Below are 23,753 nucleotides of genomic sequence, written 5' to 3'. Positions count from 1 at the left end.
CCTTCCCAACCCGAGCACCTGCTGTGTGGTGGGGGCTTCAGAGAAAAGGTAAGGTTGGGGTGAAGGAAGGAGCTTAGAGGGCGGTCCTAAGTGCTGTGAGATGAGATGAGATCATGAGGAGGTCGGAGTGAGAAAGCGGTGAGGGAGAGGGACACGGACATTGGGGAAAGGAGGGGGCTGCTCTGGCCCTGTGGGCTGGAGTGTGTGGGGACAGTGCTTGCCCGGGGGCCTCACCAGCCAGCCTGTGCTGCTGTTTGGCATCTTCGAGACAGTCCTTCAGCTTCTTGATCTCAGCTCCCAGGTGCCCATACTCGGCCTTGCACTTATCCCGTCTCTCCTCCTGGATGGCAATTTCGAGTTCACTTGTCATGCATTGCTGCTTCTCCAACTCCATCTCCTTCTTTACGAGGGTGTTCTTAAGCTGCGCTAGGTCCTTCTCTAGCTCATGCAGCATCTCATCTTTCTCCTGGAGGAGCTGAGGGAAGCAAAGTGTTAATGCTGATAGAGGCCTGAGCAGTGGCAGGGCGAAGTCAGTTAGAGATTGTCTTGAGCCCTCTTCCAGCCACCATCTTCTCTCGCCTGGATGTTGCAATAGCCTCCACCTGGGCTCCCTGCCTCCCTGTAAGCAGTCAGAGTTGGGCTTTTACAAAGGCGAGTCAGATCTTGTTATGTCTCTGTTCAAAACCTCTACTGGGTCCATCTCAGTTAGAAAAAGGCCAAAGTCCTTACAACGACGTCCCGGGACGCTCATGATCTGGTACTTGGCTACCTGTCTGACCTCACCTCTTGCCGCCCCACCCTCTCTGCTTCCAAGCTGACTCCCACCTGAGGGCACTTGCCCTTGATGTTGCCTCTGCCTGGAATATTCTTCAAGACTTTGGCCTGGGTGGCCCCCTTACTTCATTCAAATGTCTGCCCAAATGTCACCTTATCAAAGAGGCCTTCCCCGACCACTCTGGGGAAAACAGCCACCAAGCTGTTTTAGGAATTCATTAGTACCTAACATTTTATTGTATATTAGTTTTATTTGTTTGTCTCTAAAGACTGAAATGTGAGCTCCATGAAAATAGGGATGGCACATGTTTTATTATATTCTTCATGCCTAGAAGAGTGCTTGGCATATAATAGGAGCTCAAAAATATCTGTTGAATGAATATATGAGTGACTCGAAGCTGCTTATCCAGACTCCTTGCTGCTTCTTCAACATCTCTCCAAATACCTCTATTTTGACTGGTGAATCACCTCCAGACCTTGAAATAGGAAGTTTGAATGACCAGCCACTCAAATCAATTGGATTATTTCTACTAGCTCTGGTAAAAGTTTAGAGTTGAAACAGTACTGACTACAGAAACTTGCGCTGGTTTCAGAGTCTTTCGGCCCTTGGTTCCTGTCTTACGCTTTTCTAGGAGCTTGATTTACGTTGGTAACTACAGACCTTCTAGGGCATAGTTCCACTAATATTTTCAAACTGCCTGGTTTGCATATTTGTAAGTTATTTGTAATTAAAGAATTGAAATTCACATGAAATTGTGAATAAGGCTGCACATTATTTTATAGCATTTCTTTCTACTCTTAGGCATAAACAAAAGCATAAGGGAATAATACGAGCGTGTCCCAAACTCACTATTGCAGGGCTGGGGAAGAACCCCTTTCTTACAGAGTCCACATCTCTATTAAGGCCCCTGATGTTTTATTTATTTATTACGTGCCATGAGAAATTCCAGGGAAGAGCTCAGAATTGCCCCTGGGCCTGAAGCACCGCAGTCTCACTGCGCATGTGTGGGCGCTCCCCAAGCAATCACAGCAAGTGCGGGGCCACAGAACCCGCCCCTGCCGAGGCCTGGCCTCACAGGTCCCTGCTGGCAGTTCCAACCACGGAGCTCCTCGCCTTACCTTGTCTTTCTTCAAACCGAGCTTCTGGGTCTCAGTGAACTGCACCTGCAGCTCCTGCAGTCGCCGTTGCAGGATGACGACCTCCTTGTCCTTCCTCTCCACGCGGGCAGATGTCTCTTCCCGCAGCCTGTGCAGGTCCAGCTCCAGCTTCAACATGTCTGCAGCGGGACAAGACAGAGTGCTTCTTGCTCAGAGCGGGGCTCTGGCTTCCTTGGCTGCCTACCCTCTGCCGCAGCCCGCTGGCCCATGGTTTACCCTCCATGATGCTTTTCTTCTGTTCCGACACGGCTTCTAGCTCCGTGCGCAAATCCTTCACGAGGTTCTGGTACTCCTCCACGTGCGAGCACTGGCTGTCTTTCTGCTCCTGCAGGTGGTTCAGTATCTGGGCAGATGGAAGAGCAGGGCAGGGTGAGGACATGGGGGAAGAAAGCTTTATAGAATTCTGAGTGTCCAGAACAGGCAAATCCGTAGGGACGGAAAGTAGAATAGTGGTTGCCAGGGTTTGCGGGAGGGAGGATGGTGGGGGTGACTGCTTGTGGATATGGGTTTCTTTTTGGAGTGATGAAAATGTTCTGGAATTAGTGGTGCTGTTGCCTAACTTTGTGAATACACTAAAAACCAATGATTGTACACTTTATTTTTATTTTATTTTTTTAAACATCTTTATTGGAGTAAAATCGCTTTACAATGGTGTGTTAGTTTCTGCTTTATAACACAGTGAATCAGCTATACATATACATATGTCCCCATATCTCCTCCCTCTTGCATCTCCCTTCCTCCCATCCTCCCTATCCCACCCCTCTAGGTGGTCACAAAGCACCAAGCTGATCTCCCTGTGCTATGCGGCTGCTTCCCACTAGCTATCTATTTTACGTTTGGTAGTGTATATATGTCCATGCCACTCTCTCACTTCGTCCCAGCTTACCCTTCCCCCTCCCCGTGTCCTCAAGTCCATTCTGATTGTACGCTTTAAATGGTGAGTTTTCTGGTATGTCAATTATATCTCAATTTAAAAAAGTAAAAAGAGAGTTAAAAAAGAAAGGACATGGCAGACTTCTTCTCATGCTCACACGGAATGGAATGTGCACAAAAGGAGCCACCTCTTCCTCCCTGTAACACTCAGTGTCATTGATAAGACACCTACTGTGTGCCAGGCACTGTGCGCACTGTAGGTGCTGCAAACGACACAGACACCAATTCTTAACCCCAGGGAGCTGACCTTCTGGTGGGATGAGACAGACAAAGAGCGTAAAGTAGTGACTTACAGAAAACAAAAGTTGATAAGTGCTATGGAAGAAACAGAACAGCAAAAGGGGAATGGAGATGTATGGGGCAGGCAGGGGCGAGGCTGTGGGTTACAGTTTTAAATAGGATAGATGGGTTGGCCTCACTGAGAAGGTGGCCTCTGAGCAGGCACTTGCTGGAGGTGAGGGCGTGAGCCATGTTGAGGTATCTGAGGGACGAGCTCTGCAGATGGGGGAGCGGGCAGTGCTAGCTGATGACAAGGCCCTGGGGGCAGAACATGCAGGAGGCCATGTGATTAGAGTGGAGTGAGTGATGGGGAGAGAAGGAGGAGGTGAGGAGGTTAGGGGGCAGTCACATCACAGAGGGCTCTTAGTCCCTCCCTCAGCAAGAACTTTGGCTTCTACCCTGAAGGAGAGGGGAAGGGGCTGTAACCAGAGAAGGCAGGAAGGAACATGTACACATGGCCAAGAAGGAACAATTAGTTGTCTGGGCATCAGGGGATGCTGGGGAGATAGTTATGTGATTTCACAGTTGACAATGAAGGAGGGTTGCAGCATGAAGACAGAGGGGGACAGCTGGAGAAATGCAGGGCAATCACCGTCTGACCTGGGTGTGGGCCCTATAGAGACTCAAAGGCCCAGTGTGTGCCAGGCCAGCTGAGGGAGGAGAGGACGGCTGGCACTAAATGTGATGTGGGTAGTTCTAGCCTGAATAGAATGTCCAAATAATGTGAAGGCTTTGGGTAGGATATAGAAAATGGTGGGTGAAAGTGGATTCTGTTTCTTGAGGAAGTCTGTATCATTTTAAAAAATGGAGTATTAAAGAAGAATTTGTGTTTAGTAGATACAGTTTCAGTTTTGCAAGATGAAAAAGTTCTAGAGAGTTATTGCACAACAATGAGAATATACTTAACACAACTAACTGTACACTTAAAAATGGTTAAGATGGTCAATTTAATGTTATGTGTTTTTTACCACTATAAAAAATTAAAAAGTGAGGGAGAAATAAAGACATTTCTCAGACAAAAAGAAAACAAACATGGAGTGTATGAGATCTTGCTGTAGGTCAGGATATGAATAACATGGGACTGACTTTTAAAATAAATATTGACAGATGTACAAGGAAGAGCTCCAAAGTTCATCTAAACCTTGTGGGATCAGAAAGTCCTGGAAAAAGAAGCATCTCCACTCCCCAACTAGAGGATCCCTTGGAGAGCTGATGTGTTGACTCTCTCTGCCACTCCGCTTTGCCACTATTTCAGCATCAGCATGGCCTCGTGTGGCTGGCTTTGCCTGGTACCTCGAGTTCAGGCATGACTGACTTCAGACCTCCTAGAAGGGACCCTAACCTAGTTTTCACTGTCATATTTGTTGGTCAAATCCTGCCATTTGTTTACATGGTTTAAATGCTTATTCATTATTAGAATCAACTTTTGAGATGGCTTTGAATTTTGAAAACATAAGAGTTTTTTTAAAAGGGAGTGGATTTGAATTAATAATCTTCCCTAAATTTGTTGCTTTTCAACTCCAGCCAGAAACTAGAAGGCTGGATGGTTCTTTTGAAGCTAGCAAGCCAAAAGGAGCCTCTGTCTTGTCTAGATGTACCATTGGATGTGAGTTAAGAGACAGGTGCAATTCCAAAATTCAATTCCAAAATCTAATCATGCCAGACACACTCCTTGGGGGCTTGGCATACATTATACACACTATCCTTGTGGCAGGGCTAACCAAAGTGACACAAATATAAAATAAAATATAAAATGTAGTATAAAAATTTTAATAAGTAGGAGAGCCCAGAATCAAACCCAACTCGGCCCAATCCTACCAGGCACACATAAGCAAAAGTTCTCCCACCTTTTTGATGTCTTCACAGTCTTCTGAGGAGCTAGAGGGATGTCGGTGGGTGGCTGTATAGGAAGCAAAGTCTGCTCGTAATTTTATCAAAGCCTCTTCACGCTCCAGAACCTGCAACCCAGCACAAGTCAGTTATGCTGGGTGATCAATGCAACTGGCTTATTACTAGTGCTATTTTTGCAGGGTGTTCCTTTTTCAGCCCAAGTTTGTTGCAGCATTATATAATTCATATTATATAAACTAAGGAGAAGGAATTATGTTCTCAATCTTATATCAAGGTTCACTAAGGCATAGACAGTGATTTGTCTCAAGTCCGTCAATGGCCACATTTTGTACTCCCTCTTGATCCTCTGTGCAGTCCAGCTTATGAGGCAGAAGAAGATTCTTTGGAGGCTGTGATGGAAAGACGTACTGAATCTCTCAGAAGATAGGATTCAAAGTTCAAGAAATAAAGAAGGAAGTTTCTTTTGGAGTGGGTGAATGTGTACATGTTTTTTAAAATTAAAAAAAATATGAAACTTTTGTTCTTGTTTGTTGAAAATAATTCAAATAGAACCCAAGCATTGAAAATAAGAAGTGAGACTCTCCTATCCACTTATTCTCCCCTCTCTCACTTCTACTAAGGGGGAGGGGGCACTATTGGCAATTTACAGTATATACTTCTCTATTGCGATCAAAGACCTTAAAAAACAAAAGTGGGATTGAACTATACATAAGATTCTGCAACTTTTTCTCAACAGTGTATCGCAAACATCTTCCATGCAGCCCTTACAGATCTGCTTAATCTTTTCCCTTGGCTGTGTGTTATTCCATAATATGGATAGCTCTTTAATCATTCCTCTTAATCTCTTTAACTATTTCCCTACTGATGGACACCCTGGTTGTTGTGTGAGATTTTAAGTCTCTTTAGAATCTCAAACTTAGTGTGGGTTGGGGGATGCATACCATGGAGAGTATGAACAAGAGGCAGGGACATGAATATGTAAGACATTTGAGGAGTACTGGAAAAGAGATTACTTTAGGTGACTCTTTTCCCCTCCTCTCTTTCCTCATGGCTTTATTTTGGGTCTCTTGGGAAAATGTTCTAGAAGGAGACACTTACCAAAGCGTTACTGCAGGCTAGCTTATTTCGAAGTTCCTTTATTAGATCATCCTGTTCAGAGACCTTCTGCCAGACTTCAGATAGTCGTTTCAGGGTCTCCTGATGCTCTTGAATCATGCAGGGAGAAGTGTGTATATGCACCTTTGAATGATCACCATTACTCTTGGGCTCCTGGGATATTTAAAAATAATAGGTTGATCTTGTTCATAATTTTTGAGTCAATTTCAGAATGCCATGAACATGGAAGATCTCTAGACCTGTATTCTAAAAGTTTATATTCATATATGTGAATCAGAGCTTCCTTAACCAAAGAAAAAAATTAAGTGGACACACGGTAAAAAGTTCGAAGCGTTCACAAGAGAATACACTGAAAAGTCAGTCTTGACCCTCCATGACACAGGTCCCCTTTTCCATGACGGTCTGTGTTACCAGTTTTTTGTATATCCTTCTGGGGATAATTTATTCATATTTACATATGCGTATATGTATACGTATATAACCCTCTACTCTTCCCCCACCAACTGAAAGGCTTCTGCACACTCTTCTAAACATTGTGTTTTCACTTGGCAACTTATTTAGGATATTTTCCATATTGCTGTTTGTGGATCTATCTTACTCTTCTTTTAAAATTAATTTCAAACTGCACGAGTAATACACACACACATATATATGTAATCTTTCTAAAACATTGTAATGTTACAGGCAAGTCTAAATTTCTCTTTGACCACCACCTCTAATCCCATACTTGCTGCATTCTCCAGAGATGACAATTTGTGCATATCCTTCTAGAACTTTATACATTTACATACATATAAATGAATATTGTAGAATACATATATTATTTTGTCTTTTTGAAACATTTTTTTTCTCAACAAGATGCCTTAGAAATGTATCCATGTTAGTACATGTGCTTTTATCTTGCTCTTTTAAATTGCTTTTAAAGATGTTTATCCAGTCTTCTATCGATGGGAATATATGTTGCTTCCAAGTTTTTTCTAAAACGAAGCTGAAATGACTATTTTTGCACATAGATCTCTGAGCACCTATTCTAGTTTACGTGTAGATTAAATTTGTAGAAGTAGTAATCTATTTAAATTGGATCTATTTAAAACTTTGATATTGCACAATTGTCCTTCAAAGAAAACATACCAGTTGACACTCATCACCATGAATATGGCTGTTTTCCCAGAAGTGCGTTTTTTAAAAAAATGTCTTTCTCTAGATCATCTGAAATCATGCATGAAGGTTACTACCTGTTCACTGGTCTGCACTAATAATGGGGTGAACTGATGCAGACAGGCAAAAAAACCCAAAAAGTCCTAGTTTGGACGGTAGATACTTTCTCCATTAAACTGTCTCCCTAACTGGGCTTTTTCAGGCAAAGTTAGAAATAGTTCATGTTCACTAAGCATGAAAGCTGCCCATGAGTGTATAAATAATTCAGTGTCTATGTGGAAAAAGGAATGGAAAACAATAAAAAAGTTAAGAAACAGTAAGATGATACTCTTATTATGTATATATAAAAAATATATATATGTATGTGTGCATTATATATATATGTATATTCCAGGTGGACTAAAGCTAAAAACATAAAAATACAAAATTATAAAAGTGCTAGGGCTTCCCTGGTGGCGCAGTGGTTAAGAATCCGCCTACCAACGCAGGGGACACGGGCTCGAGCCCTGGTCCAGGAAGATCCCACATGCTGTGGATCAACTAAGCCCATGTGCCACAACTACTGAGCCTGCACTCTAGAGCCCACATGCCACAACTACTGAGCCCACGTGCCACAACTACTGAGACCACATGCCTAGAGCCTGTGCTCTGCAACAAGGGAAGCCACCGCAATGAGAAGCCCGCGCACCACAACGAAGAGTAGCCCCCGGTCACCGCAACTAGAGAAAAGCCCACGCACAGCAACGAAGACCCAACACAGCTAAAAAATAAACAAATAAAATAAATAAATTTTTAAAAAGTGCTAAAAGACAATATAAGATAAACTTTTGCAATTTTGAGGGTAATGAAGGCCTTCCTAAACAAAACATAAAACCTAGAATCTATAAAGAAGAGCTAAGAGATTTAACTTCATAAAAATTCAAAAGTTTTGTATGTTGAAAAATACCATTAATAAGAGAAAATGAAAAGTTACAAACTGGGAGAAAATATTTATAACTTATATAATGAAGCATTATTACCTGTAATATATTAAGAACCTCCTATAAGTCAACACAGAAAAGACTAACAACCCAATTAAATAATTGGTTAAGGATTTAAAAGCAATTCGTAAAACAGAAATCCACAGGACCGATTCACTTATGAACAGGCTCATTACTTCATTCACAAGGTGGGAGCTGTGATGGGTCTCCCAGATCCCCTTCAGCAGTGAAGGACTTACTCCTCCAGCTGCTGGGGGCGATGCCCTAAGATAGACTCAGCTGTCAGCCCTCTTGGGGATTGCCTGGGCTGAAGAAAACTTTTGCCCAAGGTCATGTCTCTCCCTAGGAAGACAGCTCACATCCAATCACTGACCAACATGGAGCTATAAAGGCCAGCTCCCTTCTCCCCAATTTAGAATAGCTCAAAGGTCCTTCCAGCCCCAGAGGTCTCCATGAGGTTGGCTGAGGCCTTTGCTAGGACCATCAGAGCCCAGCTTCTCCATCTGCCCAACCCTGCTTCCTTCCCCTTCACAGGTGTTGATGCCAAGAGCTTTCTCTAAAAACGTCCTGTATACCAGTCTGTCTCAGAGTCTGCTTCCTGGGGAACCCAACCCACAGCTATTAGAACTAAAGGAAAAAAAAATTGAGAAAATGAGAAAATCTATTTTTTTTCCCCATGCATCAGTTTAGCACAACTTAAAAAGACTGAAAACATACCCTGTGAGTGTAGGGAAATTACTGTTGGTAAAAGTGTAAACTGGTAGAACCTTTTTGGTGTTCAATTTAGAAGTATCTTTAAACATTAAAAATAAGCATTTCCTTTAACCCAGCAAAATCCCACTTCAGGAATTAACCCCGTAGAGATAAAGATGTTCATTTACAGCTTGTTTGTAGTAGACAAACAGGTCAGTAGATGGTACAGGGTACAGTCATACTACAGAATACAAGGTAGTAACTAGAAGAAATCATCAAGATATACATTTAGAAAGCAAAGTGTAGAACCATATTTATAAAATGACTCATTTATGTAAAAAGAAAACTCTAACTTTTTACATAGCAATAGGATGGGGAAGACTGCCAGAACATTTCGGGTGATTGCCTAGGGGGAGAAGAGTGGAGTGGAGAAGGCTGAAGGTAGACTTTTACATTTAATCTCCATAATTCTGTCTAGAGAGCCTATATTGTTGTATTACTTGTGTAATTTTAAAAAGCAATTGAAAGAAAAAAGAAACAAGTTCAGTCACTTCTTTGCTATGTTTTGTGGCTTTCTCCTCCTATTTGATCCTGAAGCTATGGTTTCCATGAGTCCTGTGACCTGGAATAGCCCCCTGCCGGACCCCCATGGCAACATGGAAGATTTGAGAGCTCATTTGGTAATTCACTTTCTGCCTTATTTGAAGTTGTGGCTCCTTAAATTAATTAAGGAGTCTTAAAATTCCTAAGGAGCAATCTTACAGGAGATGTGAAGGCTGGAAGTTCAAAACTGAGGGCTACAAAATTCAAGGGAAGGAATGACAACTGGTTGAAGGTTTGGGTTTCTGGCAGAGAGGCTGGGACTGTTACAGGGACCACCTGGGAGCTCCTGGTCTGAGTGGTCTGGTTTAAGTCCTACCTGACTGACGATCCTGCTGAGCTCCCCCTCCAACATCTTCACTTGGCACTCCAGTAACTCGATGCTGCTCAGGGAAGTCTGGTATTTATCCCTGTAGAGGTTTAAGCTCCTTTCTAGGGAGAGGATTTTGTCCCTGGCCAAGGCGAGTTGCTCCTGGGCCAAATGGAGCTTCTCCCCTGTGTTCTCATTATGATTTCCCATTTCTTCCTCATAGAGAATCACCTGTTGGTGTAGGAAAAAACAACAACACTGAACCCATAGAAGCATCTAACGAGGAAAGGATATTGCTATAAGACCACATGCAGAGGAGTCTCATATCTTAACTAGAAACCCAGATGCAAAGAACAGGCCCAGCTCAGACCTAAAAACTACAAGACATAAAATCAGAATGTTAATGATTAGAAATTTTTTTTTAAAGTTTGTCCTGTTTAGATGGTAAGCTTCTTAAAGGCAGGGACCATATCTATTTCTCATTCTGTCTGGTATGTAGTTAATTCAATAAAGACTTGTTAGTTGATTAATAAGAATGAATGTATAGCTCCATTTTTTAAGGGCTTAAAATGCCAGTATTCTTTCTTTCCTATGTATTCTCTAGAGGTCTAATTTAGAAAATGTGGAGCCCCTCGTGCACACAGGCCCATGTCAGCAAAGTTCCCTAGAGATAGTGGGGGAACATGACCCGAAGTTCCACTGGGATTTGCAGCATCCTTATTTAGGTTCTTTTTCTTCCTAATCAATTAATTAGTCAACCAACTGACAGATATTTATTGAATGCTCATGAGCACTGTTTTGGGTGCTTAGGGGTATGTATACCTATATAACATAGGCTCCTCCCTCAAAGAATTTACAAACTCTTACAAATCGGGGAGAGATACGATTTAAAATTAGCAAACAACTGTTGAGTGAGCTAAATTATATAGCTTGAATTGTATGTGTTGAAAAAGTTAAGAGCAGGAGGGTCATCAGGAAGGCTTCATTTGGGTTCAAATAGTTCAGTAGAAGTCAGACAGAACACATTTTATTGGTCTAAGCTAATATATTTGCTGCCTGTCATTTGAGATTCGTCTTGGGAGAAGATCATTTAGTTTGAGGTGTTTATTTGGTAAGGAAAAGAGGAAAGGAATATTTTATATTCAAACGTTTATAATGGAAGCTCATATCCCCTTGACACTCACCATCCCTTTGCATGCTAACCCCATTCCAACCACAAGCATCTTCAACTCTTTGCCTGAGCGTTGCTCTGGCCCCAGGAGTCCACTCAAGCAGAGGAGCAAGACAAGGCAAGTGACAAGCACTGGGGAGTTTAATACCCTCAGGTGCAACTCTCAAACGATGACTGGGGTGGTTGGCTGGGATCAATCTGAGGGGTGTTCTACATTATCTCCCAGAATTCTCCAGAGGGATTGAACCCCAGTTTCCCATAGCAGTGATCCTCTTGATTTTCTTTATGGGCTTCCCGCCTTTGTTTGACTCACTTCCCTATTCTCCCACCATGCTTCCTGGGATCACCTCCTGAATTGACTAGTACTTATATTCATCTCCTTAAGATCTGTTGTTGGGAAACCCAACATTAGACAGAAGTTTGATACTTCTGTGAACAAAATATTGGGGGAACTTGGCAGAATGCCTAAAGTAATTTTTCCAAAGTTTTCCCATTTTGTGACTGCTGCTTGCCGAATCCCACACCTTGACTTTATTTGGGACAATAGTGAGCCTCACTAAAACACTGCATTTCCTTGCCTTCCTAAGAACTAGCTGTAGCCACGTGACTAATTCTCGCCGATGGTATATAAGTGAAAGTGTTGTGTGCGGCTCCTGGGAAGTGTCCTTAAAAGGGAGGAGTGTGCCTTTCTCTCCCCACCCCACCTCCCACCCGATTATTTGGAATGAAGATGTGATGGTTGGAGCTCCAGCAGCTGTCTTAGGTGAACTAGAAAATGGAAGCCTTGGGCTGATGATGGTGGTGCTGAAAGACAGAACCCTATGTATCTGATGAAACATGTAGTTACCGTAACAGTCCTAGACTACCTCTCTCTGACCTTCTTTTATATGTCATAGAAATAAACTATCTTATTTAAGACACTATTACTATGGGGTTTTCTGTTATATGCAGCCAAATAGAATCCCAACTAATTCAGGGTGACTTTATCTAGGCTGGACTCTTGTTTAAGTTAAGATGAACCAGACAGTTTTAACACAGCCCTGCATTAGCTTTATTAAACCATGGTTTATGCTCACAGGCTTTGTCCCAGATTATATTATGTAGGATAACCTTTCTTTGTTCCTTTCCCTCCCAGTCCTTTTCAGCAAATTCTTATTGGTCATAATATTTCCTTTAAAAAAAATTCCATGTTCTTTAAGGCCCTTCATAAAACCCCTGGAGTTAGTTCTTAAAACAGCACCATTCAAGATAGCCCTTGGAATTTTATCTTTAAGGGCAGAGGAAGAAAATGCCAGAGGAGGCTGCCTGTCCCATTCCCTTTTTTTTTTTTTTTAATAAATGTATTTATTTATTTATGGCTGCGTCAGGTCTTCGTTGCTGCGCACGGGCTTTCTCTAGTTGCGGCAAGCAGGGGCTGCTCTTTGTTGCGGTGCGAGGGCTTCTCATTGCGGTGGCTTCTCTTGTTGGTGGAGCACAGGCTCTAGGCGCGTGGGCTTCAGTAGTTGTGGCATGCAGGCTCAGTAGTTATGGCTTGTGGGCTCTAGAGAGCAGGCTCAGTAGTTGTGGCTCACGGGCTCTAGAGCGCAGGCTCAATAGTTGCGCACGGGCTTAGTTGCTCTACGGCATGTGGGACCTTCCTGGACCAGAGCTGGAACCTGTGTCCCCTGCACTGGCAGGCGGATTCTTAACCATTGCGCCACGAGGGAAGTCCCTGTCCCATTCCTTTGAACCCATGGTTTTACTACTGCCAGTGCTATCACTTCCCAGCTGATTTTAGTTCTATGACTTTGGTCTTTGGAATTTACTTGGGATTCTACAAGGATGATACTTTCTGGTTTAAAAAAAAATACTATCCTCGGACATGAATAGAAATGAATGTCCAGAATGTACTTAAGCTAAGTCTACGTGATCTAAAACTCCAGTCTGAAAAAAATGACTGATCTGGTACTGTCAGTGATTGACTCAAGACTCAGTGTCTGGTTATCTTATCAACTGTGCAAGTGTCAGGAATTTATATATGACCCAAACTTGATTTTTCTAAATATGATTGACTTAATGGACCTTATACCTCCTTCATAACCCTCAGAGAACCAGAGTCTTTTGCATTTAAATTGCCATGGTAATAGAATGGAGATGACAAACCTACATGCACACCATACACATATATGTGCGTGCACACACACATGTACACACATACCACATACCCCATGTGCATTAATACTGGAGCTTTCACCCAATTATGCCATTCTGTTTAGTTCCCTCTGTTCAGCTTCAAAAAAAATCAAGAATTAAAGAGGGAAAGTTGATAAAACCTGCTCAAGATGCTGTGAAGCTCTTCTCTAAGTCCAATGCTTGCTTTCTAGTAGCTTTGGCCTGATTTCTGTAGGTACATGGGCATATGGGACATTTCCATAGTTACTTTATTTATACCTCATCTTCTTTCATCTTGCAGTGATGGTGGAGAATAACCAGGTCGGAAGTCTCCTTCTCCAGGATGGACTGATACTGCAGGAGGGAACAGTAAGAAGTCTGCAGCTCCTCGGTGCGAAACTCCAGTTCTTGCTGAAGGGCCAGCAACTTTTTCTTGAGTTGTTGGAGTTGTCTCAGATGACACTGTTTATTGGGCTCAAACTCCATGTGTGACTCCTCAAATGCTGACACTTGCTTCTTATTCTGTAATTGAGATCAAATATACAGAAAGGCTTTAGACTGTCACCAAGCAGGCATTCATTCTTTGATCTTTTTCATTTGTTCAACCATTCACATCCATTTATCCATCCATTTATCTTTTCATCTCCAGAGCACTTATTAAACATTTCACTCTATTCACAATTAAACATCACTTTGCACTTTCACTCTATGGGAAGGATTTAAAAGAAGGAAAAAACCATAGTTTCTTCCTACTATTTAGATCTACCATTCCTATTATGTAGGTCAGAAGAAAAAACATTCACATAAAGAACCTAGAGAGTAGTATAAAGATACACTCGATAATATGCTTATGTTTTGTCTTCACGTATAAAGATAACACAATTGACCTGGAAGGGAATGAATTTCTGGTTATGGTTCTTGGACTAAACTTGATTATTAAAAATGCCCAGATAAAAGGACAAACTCTTGGGGAAATAGCTTTCTGGAATGCTGGGAAACGGGAGGCAGAGATATTGTTCAGGCACATCTGGGCACTGACTCTGTCTCATTCTGAAGGCAGATGTGACCTTGCAGATGCTGAGTGTGTGTGTGTGTGTGTGTGTGTGTGTGTATGTGTGCGTGTGTATGTGTGTGTGTGAGATCTCTCCCTGCCAGTCTACAATCAACCTGAAATGCTGCCACACCCCACCTACATTTTCATTCATGCATATGTTGAACACCTACACTGTATCAGGTATTCTGCTAATAGGACACATCCCTGAGTTGTTTATTCTAGTACAATTGAGATCTTTGCACTGATGCTTCTATATTTTCTTTCCCAATATTCCTGGTTGAAATGGAGCAGGACCCTATGGTCCTCCCCTCCATGTGCTCTGCCTGCCTTTTGTCTGTAGAAAAACTTTAGCCAAAGAATAAGTTTAATCAGAGAAGTGAGAAAATGCAGAAGCAAAGTAAAGCAGTCAAACAAGACCGACTAATAACAGTTTAGTCATTAAACAAAGTCAAGGACATTTAGTTCCTCCTCAAGGGCTATAGATAATATTCTGAGCCGTATCCCTTGAGCTGTCTGGTAGATACTGAAACCCCCAGGTGAAAAAAGTTAATTACATGATGACCAGACTGTAGCCATGACATAAGCTGCCACAATTCTGAGAAATGGGCTCAAAGAAGTGGGAACAAACCCACCCTGGAACTGAAGATTAACTGTACCTAAAACAAACAAGATGACGCTGGTCAGACCCACCGATGACCAATTTCAAGGTGACGGTCAGGGCTGACTGTGCTGTTTCTGCATGCAGCCCCCTCCCTCCACATATACACCCCTGAAACTCTGCTTTAAAAGCTCTTGCCCACTGATTGTCAGTGGGGGGAGTCAGTCTTTGGATGTGAGTCTGCCCTCCTCCCCAGTTGCCAGCCTCTGAAATAAAGCAGTTTCCTTTTACCAACCTTGCCTCTTGAGTATTGGCTTTAGAGTAGCGAGCAGTCAGATCCCACTTTCAGTAACATGGTGACATGTGGGAGAGAGGGGGGTGAAGAGGGTGGCCTGTAGGCATTCCTTAGCGCCCTTCTCTGCTTACTGTCTTCCTACTTAACACTTCCCTGGCATGTCCTTAATGTGGCATTTCATATTCTGCCTTGCATTGTAATGATCTCTGTGCATCTTATCTTTTAATTAGATTATAAATTCCCAAAGGGCAGGGGTTATGTCTACTCCTATAGGGCCTAGATTATAGATTCACACACAGCTAGGTATTGGAGGAAAGAAAGAAACAAAATAGAGAATAAGCAATCTCACTGGCTCACAAGAATTTGAGCTTGTGGCCTTGGCCTCATTAACAGAGTAATTTCAAATTTTTTTAAAATAAACTTTTTTAAATCGGTTTATTGAAGTATTCTCTATATATCATAAAATTCAACTACTGTAAGTGTACGATTCAATGATTTGTAGCAAATTTATAGAGTTGGGCAACCATGATTGCAATCCAGTTTTGGAATGTTTCCATCGCCTTGAAAATTCCCTCATGCCCATTTGTCACTCCCATTGCTACCCCAGCTCCAGGCAACCACTACTCTGTTTCCTGCCTCTGTGAATTTGCCCTTTCCAGACATTTCATATAAGTGGAATTGTATAATATGTCATATTTTGTGTCTGGCTTCTTTCACTTAGCATAATGTTTTCGAGGTTCATCCAGGCTGTAGCAAGAATCAGGATTCTGTTCTGAATACTGATTTTTACTGCTGAAGAGTATGAATACACCATACTTTGTTTATCTGTTCACCAGTTAATAGATAGCTGGATTGCTTCGGTTTCTATTATGAGTAATGCTGCTATGAACATTAACATGGTAGCTATTGTGTGAATATATTTTCATTTAGTTAATTTGTTTAGCAAATATTAAGGGAACACCAGCTATGTGCCAAGCACTCGACTAGGCAATGGGGATACAGAAGTATATAAAACAGAATCTCTGCCTTCAAGAATTTTGCATCTACTGGGGGGAATGTGTGGAGGGAGAGAGAGACAGAGAGAGGGAACGAGAGAGAGAGAGAGAGGTAGCAAATTACAGAAGTAAGTTATGTAGTTTATTAAGAGGAAAAAGTGCTGTGGAGGAGAGTAAAGCAGGGGAGGGAGATGAGGAATGCCAGGATGGAGGAAGTTGTAATTTGGAATTAATTTTGTTCTCATGGAAGATCGCTTTGAGAAGGTGACATCTGAGTCCAGGGAAGGCAGGGAAGGAGCCTGGTGGGAATCTACAACAGGAACACTCCAGTGAGAGGTAACAGCAGGTGCTAAGGCCTGGAGGTGGGAGGGGCCTGGCGGTGTTTGAGAAGCCACTTTGTTCTGGCTGGAGCAGAGACAGTAAGGGGGAGAACGGTACCAGATGAGGTGAGAAAGGAAAGGGAGGTGAGGTCCTCTAGGACCATGTAGGCCTTTCTGAAAATTTTAACTTTTCCTTTTAGGGAGGTGAAAGGCCAGTGGAGTATACTGAGCAGAGAAGTGATGTGATCTCCTGTAGATGTCACAAAGGACACACTGGCTGTTAGATTGAAAATGAACTGTAGGGAGTCAAAGATAGAAGCAGGGAGACCAGCGTGGAGGCTACTGCAAGAATCCAGGTGAGAAGTGACGGCGGCATGGACCAAGGGAGGAGTTGGGAGAGATGGCTGGATTTTAGATGTATATTTGAAAGTAGACTCCACAGGATTTGCTTCTGCGTTAGATGTGGGATGGTGGGAGATAATGGTCATACAAGGCAGGATAACTCCATGGTTTTTCTCTGAGTAACTGGAGAGATGGAGTGTTAAAGAGATTAATTCAGTAAGAGCTGGGACCCAAAAGAGAGAAAATCTTCTGTAGTGAGAGTGGGTGGAGACAGCACAGATAAGATCAGGGAGGCTGATCAGCCCAGTTCAGAGCCAGAGAGACAACAGCTGACTGTGTCAGTTCAATCTGAAAGAGAAGACAGAAAAGGCACCACAATGGTCACCAGGCAAAAAAAATCCCAGGCAAAGACAAGCTGAACCCTTGGCCTGAGAGAATTCTTTCCTAGGCCAAACAAAGCTGAATTTTGTATTTACTCTGTGTAGCTACAATTGCCAACGTTTATAATAAATGTTTTTAGTTAAGTGCTTTCATCCTTTTCAAGATAAGAATTGTGCTATTCTTACAACTCATCTGTGAATGAGGTTCAGAGAGAAGGGACTTGGGAGTGGGGTGTGTGTGTGTGTGTGTGTGTGTGTGTGTGTGTGCTCAGGTGTGCATGCACAGAAACATATATGGGGGAGGTTCTCAAGAGCCCAAGTCCTCTGTCTATACAGGTAAACTCTGGGGTGGGGAGCTAATCGGAAAAAGACGTGGTCACGAATAAATACTTAATGTGGGTAGAACTAAAGCAAAGGAGTGAACATCTGGTGTATGGTTACTGCAGAAGGGCTTATTTTAGTAAAGCTAATACCCAATAAAATCCTTACCAAATTTTGCTCCAATCCTGTTTCTCTTGGCTTTGTTGACAGTGACTTGATCTCTGAAAACTAAGAAACAGGATTCCTGGTCCTTCTAGTGCTTGTGTGCAAGTATTGATTTGGACCTGCCTCTCCACTGCTGGATGTGTATGACCCAGTTGAAAACTGACTAATCTCCTCATTATATTCTTTCTCTGCTTTCCCTTATATCCATGTCCCCACTGTGTCTTCATTACCCAAAAGAATAAGAGAAATGCTCTTCTTTTAAAGAAGTCAAACTCTTTCCTTAGGGCTTCCCCTCCAAGTACATCATCTATACTTTGGTGTGTTCATAATTGTTCTTTGGCTTTAAAGCCTCCTGTGGGTAAAGAATGTCCTTTCCTAGTATAAAGCTTAGTAACCTGGCAGTGATACTGGGGAACTGCTAATCATCTCTTCCTCAGAGGACATGTTAAAACTTCTGGGTTTAATTTTGGTTTGAGGTAATATAAGAGACCAACCAGATGATGAGAGTTCACTAAAATCTTTCAGTACAGGGCAAAGGTAGCACCTGATCTAATTTGCCTGCTTATAAAGATCCAAGAACTGCTCATACCTGCAGAGAAACTAGAGTTTTCTTGGATGAGAATTAAACATTTGCACACTGTAGATACCTATGGGCTTAGGAGTCAAATTTCAAAGACTTGGAGAAATGCCTAGACTTATCTGAGACCTATTAAATTTCTACTTATTTATCCTTAAGTATTCAAAAGATTATTTTTCTTAATTCTACATGAATAGAAAATGACATACTATGGATTAAGCCTGAATTTCACTTACATTTGTACCAAAAAGCAGTGTCACAAAGGCATCAATGCATTTTCTACTGCTTCTTTGTCTTCTTTTTTAAAAAAGTTTTCTTTAGAGTGAAGACATAGATATTTTACTAGATTCTGCTTTGACCTTTAAACTGAGATCTGGAGAAAGTGAGCAAGTTGGAAATAGTCTCATGGAAGTAAGATTAGTTCCTAAAATGACTATCCAGGGTTGGAAATGATTCCAGAGGCCATCTGGTCTACCAGTGTTTCTCAGCTAGATTTCTGTCCAGGCCTCAGTTGTCTTAAAAGATAGAGACTTGGCCACCTGTAGGAACTGTTGCCATATTTAGACTACTTTTCAGCCCTACTTATGGTCAAAGAGATTATAGCTACTGCTCCCTCCTTGCCTATGTGGCCACTTGATCACAGAAGAAAATTAATTGGCCTGGCATGATTCGTCTTTTGAAAAGTCATGTTGGTTTCCACCCAATACTTTGTGCTTTTCAAGTTGATGCTAATTGATTGATGTTAAGTTCTATATTTTCCCTGATATTGAAGTTAAGTTGACAGGTCTATAATTACCGGGATTGTCCTTTTTCCCTTTTTAAAAAGATGAGCACTGCATTTACCCTTTTTCAGTCTACAGGGACTTTCTTTATCCCCTTGAGTTCTCAAAGATAATTGCTAGCAGCTATGTAATAACACCTGCCAATTCCTTAAGTACTCTTTATTTATTTATTTATTTATTTTGGCTGTGCTGGGTCTTATTTTTTTTTTAACATCTTTATTGGAGTATAATTGCTTTACAATGGTGTGTTAGTTTCTGCTGTATAACAAAGTGAATCAGTTATACATATACATATGTTCCCATATGTCTTCCCTCTTGGGTCTCCCTCCCTCCCACCCTCCCTATCCCACCCCTCTAGGTGGTCACAAACCACCGAGCTGATCTCCCTGTGCTGTGCGGCTGCTTCTCTTCGAAGCATGTCATCAGGGCCTGCTGCTTTACCTAAAGCCGGCTTTTCCAAATACTTTTAAACCATTTTATTCCCTCTCCTAGTTTGTGCTGACTCTTGTGCTCAGGTTAGCATTGCTCTGAAAACTGAATCCCTGCTGATTTTTATTTTTCTTCATTTAAGAGGAAAAGCCCCATCTTTTCCCAGTCATTGTCAGAACTTCTTTCCCTATTTTTGAGGTAGGAAGTGAGATATTTCCCATGTAAGCCTGGTTTAGCCTTATATCACTAGATAGGTTCACCTATTACTTTTTATATCTTCTACAGATTGCATTCCTTGTACTTTCTTACATTGGTAGAGTGTAGAACTGTGTGTTTCAGTGACATCCATTTCTTCTGGACACATCTTCATGGTTTAGACATTTTTCTTATCAGTGATCTCTATTTACCAGAGATTCACTTAAAAAAAAAAAACCCTCTTTATTTTGGAATAATTTTAGATTTACAGAAAAATTCCAAAAGTAGTACAGAATGTTCCCATATACTCTTCACTCACCTTCCCCTAATGTTAACATTTTACATAACCATGGTACATTTGTCCAACTAGGAAGTTAACATTGGTAAACTGCTATTACCTATACTACATAGTTTATTTGGATTTTATCAGTTCTTCTACTATTTTTTTTTTCTGTTCCAGGAGCCAATCCTAGATCCCACATTGCATTTAGCAATTTCTCTTAAAGTTTTTTTATTCCCAATGATTCAAAATGATATCTTTGTGTGATAATTTCCATCGAGTGTATTAATCTTTATATATTCAATGAATTACTTTTATCTGCAGAAATCAAATTTCTTACAGTTTTCTGCTAAAAATAATTCCTCAGTCCACTGCAAAGATGAGTTTGGCAATCCAGACTCTACTGAATATCAGGGTATTCTCTCCATGCCACCGCCGGGGCCAAAGGAGCCTGGGAAACTGCTCTTTTTCTGGTTTCATCATCATTTTACTATGATATCTCTGTTGTCCTTTTCTCCTTTCACTTTAATGGAGGCACTTTTGATATGTGAGCAGGGTTGGGACTAGAGTGAGGCAAGTGATGTGCAAATTTAAAGGAGGCATTCAGTCTCAGGGTTGAGCAAGTACAGGGTTGGCACTTTTTGCACCCTAGGCACCTCACTTGGTTTTCCCTAGGCACAGCTCTCTCTGTTCGTGGGATTTGGAGCACAACGTATTCTTGATTTACAAGGTCACCTACCCTCTGCCTGCCACTCCTTTAGTTACGCATAACATCTGATATAATATTTTGATTTTTTCACACAACTGTGTCCTGAACTATGACCTCCTGCTTATTTCTCCAGCTCCTTGTCAGATATTAGTCAAAATTTCAGAAAGTCTTGGGTTCCCCCTTTGTTCCCATATTATATTTCCTTGTGGAAGGCAGATCTTGCATGATTTTCTGAGTAGATGAGTGTTAAATCTACATCTAATTGTGTATTTGTATTCGTAGTCTGCAATTTAAATTCTGCGCTAAGTGCTGGGGAAAAAAGAGCGTGTTTTAAAGCTTGCTTCAAGCTGTTCGACCTTCTTCTGGGCAATTAGAATAAAAATGTGACAATACCTTTCTCCCTCCAAGTTGCCAGGTACATTTATATGCCACATGGCTTTCCCTGACTGGGGGAATAAATAAACTTGCAACAGCAATGGTGAAAATATCTTAAAACGCTGAAAGAAAATAAATTATGGTAATATTCTTCCTGGGATCCATTTAGGAAAACCAATGGATTTTTCTATATTTGTGACTTCCTACAGAAAGGACAGTAGTGCTCAGTAAGACAAGGTAGAATTACTTTGTTGTTAGCATTTTTAGGGCATTGCAGAGGAACAATCTGTTGTTCTTATAGGGAGGTGGTAAGTCCCGGGAGAACTCTAACAGACACAATTAAGAGAGACCAGGTCCTTGACTGCAAACGTTGAAGATGATGGTGATTGTTTACACAGCACCTAAGACGCTAACTTGGAGGTCTAACAACAGGTCTGTGCAACAAGTACCTGCCTTATGTTTGCCAAGGACTCAAGTCCCTAAGCAGAAATGAAGACTGCAAGTTAGGAGTTCTTGGCAACCCAAAGTGTTTACAGAGCTATGGGAAAATATCTCCCAGCTGGCTCCCCAGCTTGTGTGGAAAAATTTAGAGGCTGGCTTAAAGAGCTTGGAGCTAGAGTTTCCAAGGGAGAAAACCTCAGGGTGAAATGAAGTTGCCTCAGCTGATGAACTGCCTAGGCTATGGGTAAGTATTAGTTCAAAATCACAGTCTCAAGAAAGATGATCATGCCAGGAGGTCCTCCTGTTCAGGACAGGTGTTACTGAGTATCTTGGCTTGGGCACCTCTGGAAGCAAGTCCTATGGCAAGGAACCAGACGTCAAGTAGTAGCTTATGTGGAAGGTGATTTTAGGAAACTCAGGTAGGGGGAGCGGGGAAATGAACAAGGCAGGGAAGGAAACTGTGAAAGGGTGTGTGTTACCAACCTAGTTAGCACTGTTGGGCAACTGATGCTGGGCCCCACTGAGGAACTCTGGGACAGAGCAAAGAGCATGCCTGGAGTTATCTCCAGTGAGATAGGGCAAGGGAGATAGGTTATTTAATCAACCATCTCCCCATCAGTCATTGGTTGAGGGCTGCTTCTAGGGGTATTAACTCTTCTGTACTTCAGCTTGTCCTATGATTGGGTTCCTGCTTCCAGAAGAAAAGCTTGTAGTCAGAGAGCTGCAGGTGTGGCAATAAAGAGCTCCTGTTGCACCGATAGGAAGTGACATCTTGGAGCAAGTGGGATGGTTGTTATTTTCATGGGTGATTTAGAAGTTTGTCTAAAATCCATTAAGAGATGCTACTCTCTTTATATAACTATGATCTGGTCTTTTCAGGGCAATGGGCCTCAGATGCTGCAAAGCCAGGTGTGAAAGGCCAGATAAGGAAAAGACAGAGGCTCAGATGTAGATGACCTTGGAGATAGCTAGATGGAAAAATCCTGAGGGCAGGGATGGCATTTGTGTGTGTGTGTGTGTGTGTGTGTGTGTGTGTGTGTGTTAGGGTGTGTGTGTTTAATTCTTTCTCACTGCTTGCTCAATAAATGCTCTTGAATGACCAGTGGAAGAACTTTCTATTATTGGTCCTGCCCAAGGGGGCAGAGGTGGAAGCGGGGGGGCAGAGGTGGGAAACGGATGTTGAAGCCCTTACGTGGCCGCTGTCCATCATCTCCTCCTCCACACAGAGCTGATTCTCCTGCAGGGTCTTCCCCTGTCTCTTGCAGACATCGTGTAGATTCTTGATGTCAGCTTGCAGGCTCAAGAGCTTGCTGTTCAGGCTGCTCACTTCTCGGTCTCTCTCCCCCGCCTCAGCAGTCAGAAAAACAAAAGCATCAATTATGAACTATCAAGAAAATGCTTCCTTTCATTCACTGGTTGACAGAGACTTTAAATTTGCTGGAAATTTGTCCATCAACCCTTAGCTGTCATTACTCATCCAGCGTAATGTTTACACAGTATCCATTTGTGAGGTGTCCGGGTGCTCTGCATTATTCAGACAATTACTTATTTACATTAATTAATCTTCACCCACTACTGTGGGTGCATCATAGACGCTTCCCCTGCTTTTCAAGAGAAAGTCAGTGCCTAGAATAATTTCAGGTACCTAGTGGACTGTCTGTAAATATTAATGGCTCTGTCACTGATGAGATGAACATAGTGAGATGTCAAATGGACTTGTCGAGACTACTGTGAATCAGTGATGGAGTTGATGTGGCTTCTGAAAAGTCTCTTAACTTTCCCTTCTACCCACTAAACCAAAGACCTCCCTCACCTATAAACCTAGTGCTTTTCTTTGGAGACGTACACCAATGGGAATAAAAGTAAAATCCCTGGGCTGATCGCACAAGATCCCTGTCTTTGATTATGAGAGAAAAAGATTTGTTAATTACTGCTAGGTCAGATGGAAATTAGTGATCAAGATCAAAATAGAGAATGGGGAGCATAGCAGCTTGGGTGGGGTTGGGGGTATACAGCTGTGGGAAGAGGGTGGGTGCCCTGTCATAGAGGACGCCACCTTCCACTCCCAGTGTTGTGGGTGACAACGGTGTAAAAAGAAATTAGCAAGAAGCCCTCTGTGAACCTGTCCAGTGCTTGAGTCCTATCACTGTGCAAACCTTTTGTAACACTCTTGAGGGCAAGCACTACCACCTCCAAGTTTTAGATATTGGAACTGTGGCTGGTGCTTTTATAGTAGGTGCTTGTTTATGTTAAATTACCCAGAGCAGGCTCTTTGGTGAGGATTCATGGCATCTATTCAAGAAACACTCCCAAGAGAAATC

General features: G+C 42.1%; 1 protein-coding gene across 1 annotated transcript in view; it reads right to left on the bottom strand.

Annotated features, from left to right (window-relative positions):
- PMFBP1 (polyamine modulated factor 1 binding protein 1) overlaps positions 1-22,786 on the bottom strand; it is a 37,096-nt gene extending 14,310 nt beyond the window's left edge. The window contains exons 1-8 of the mRNA XM_024735706.1: positions 22,625-22,786; positions 13,454-13,696; positions 9,862-10,083; positions 6,094-6,264; positions 4,992-5,102; positions 2,149-2,275; positions 1,894-2,051; positions 235-475 (exon numbers count right to left, since the gene is read on the bottom strand). Of these exons, the coding sequence (XP_024591474.1) occupies positions 235-475; positions 1,894-2,051; positions 2,149-2,275; positions 4,992-5,102; positions 6,094-6,264; positions 9,862-10,083; positions 13,454-13,696; positions 22,625-22,642 (1,291 nt within the window). The 5' untranslated portion in view covers positions 22,643-22,786. The remainder of the gene's footprint in view (positions 1-234; positions 476-1,893; positions 2,052-2,148; positions 2,276-4,991; positions 5,103-6,093; positions 6,265-9,861; positions 10,084-13,453; positions 13,697-22,624) is intronic.
- Between the last annotated feature and the right edge of the window lie 967 nt (positions 22,787-23,753).

The sequence above is a fragment of the Neophocaena asiaeorientalis genome, unplaced genomic scaffold (genome assembly GCF_003031525.2).
Source record: "Neophocaena asiaeorientalis asiaeorientalis breed wild unplaced genomic scaffold, Neophocaena_asiaeorientalis_V1.1 scaffold40, whole genome shotgun sequence".
Classification (NCBI taxonomy): domain Eukaryota; kingdom Metazoa; phylum Chordata; class Mammalia; order Artiodactyla; family Phocoenidae; genus Neophocaena; species Neophocaena asiaeorientalis.
The sequence above is the reverse complement of the archived record's forward strand: the minus strand, read 5'-3'. Positions and strand labels throughout refer to the sequence as shown.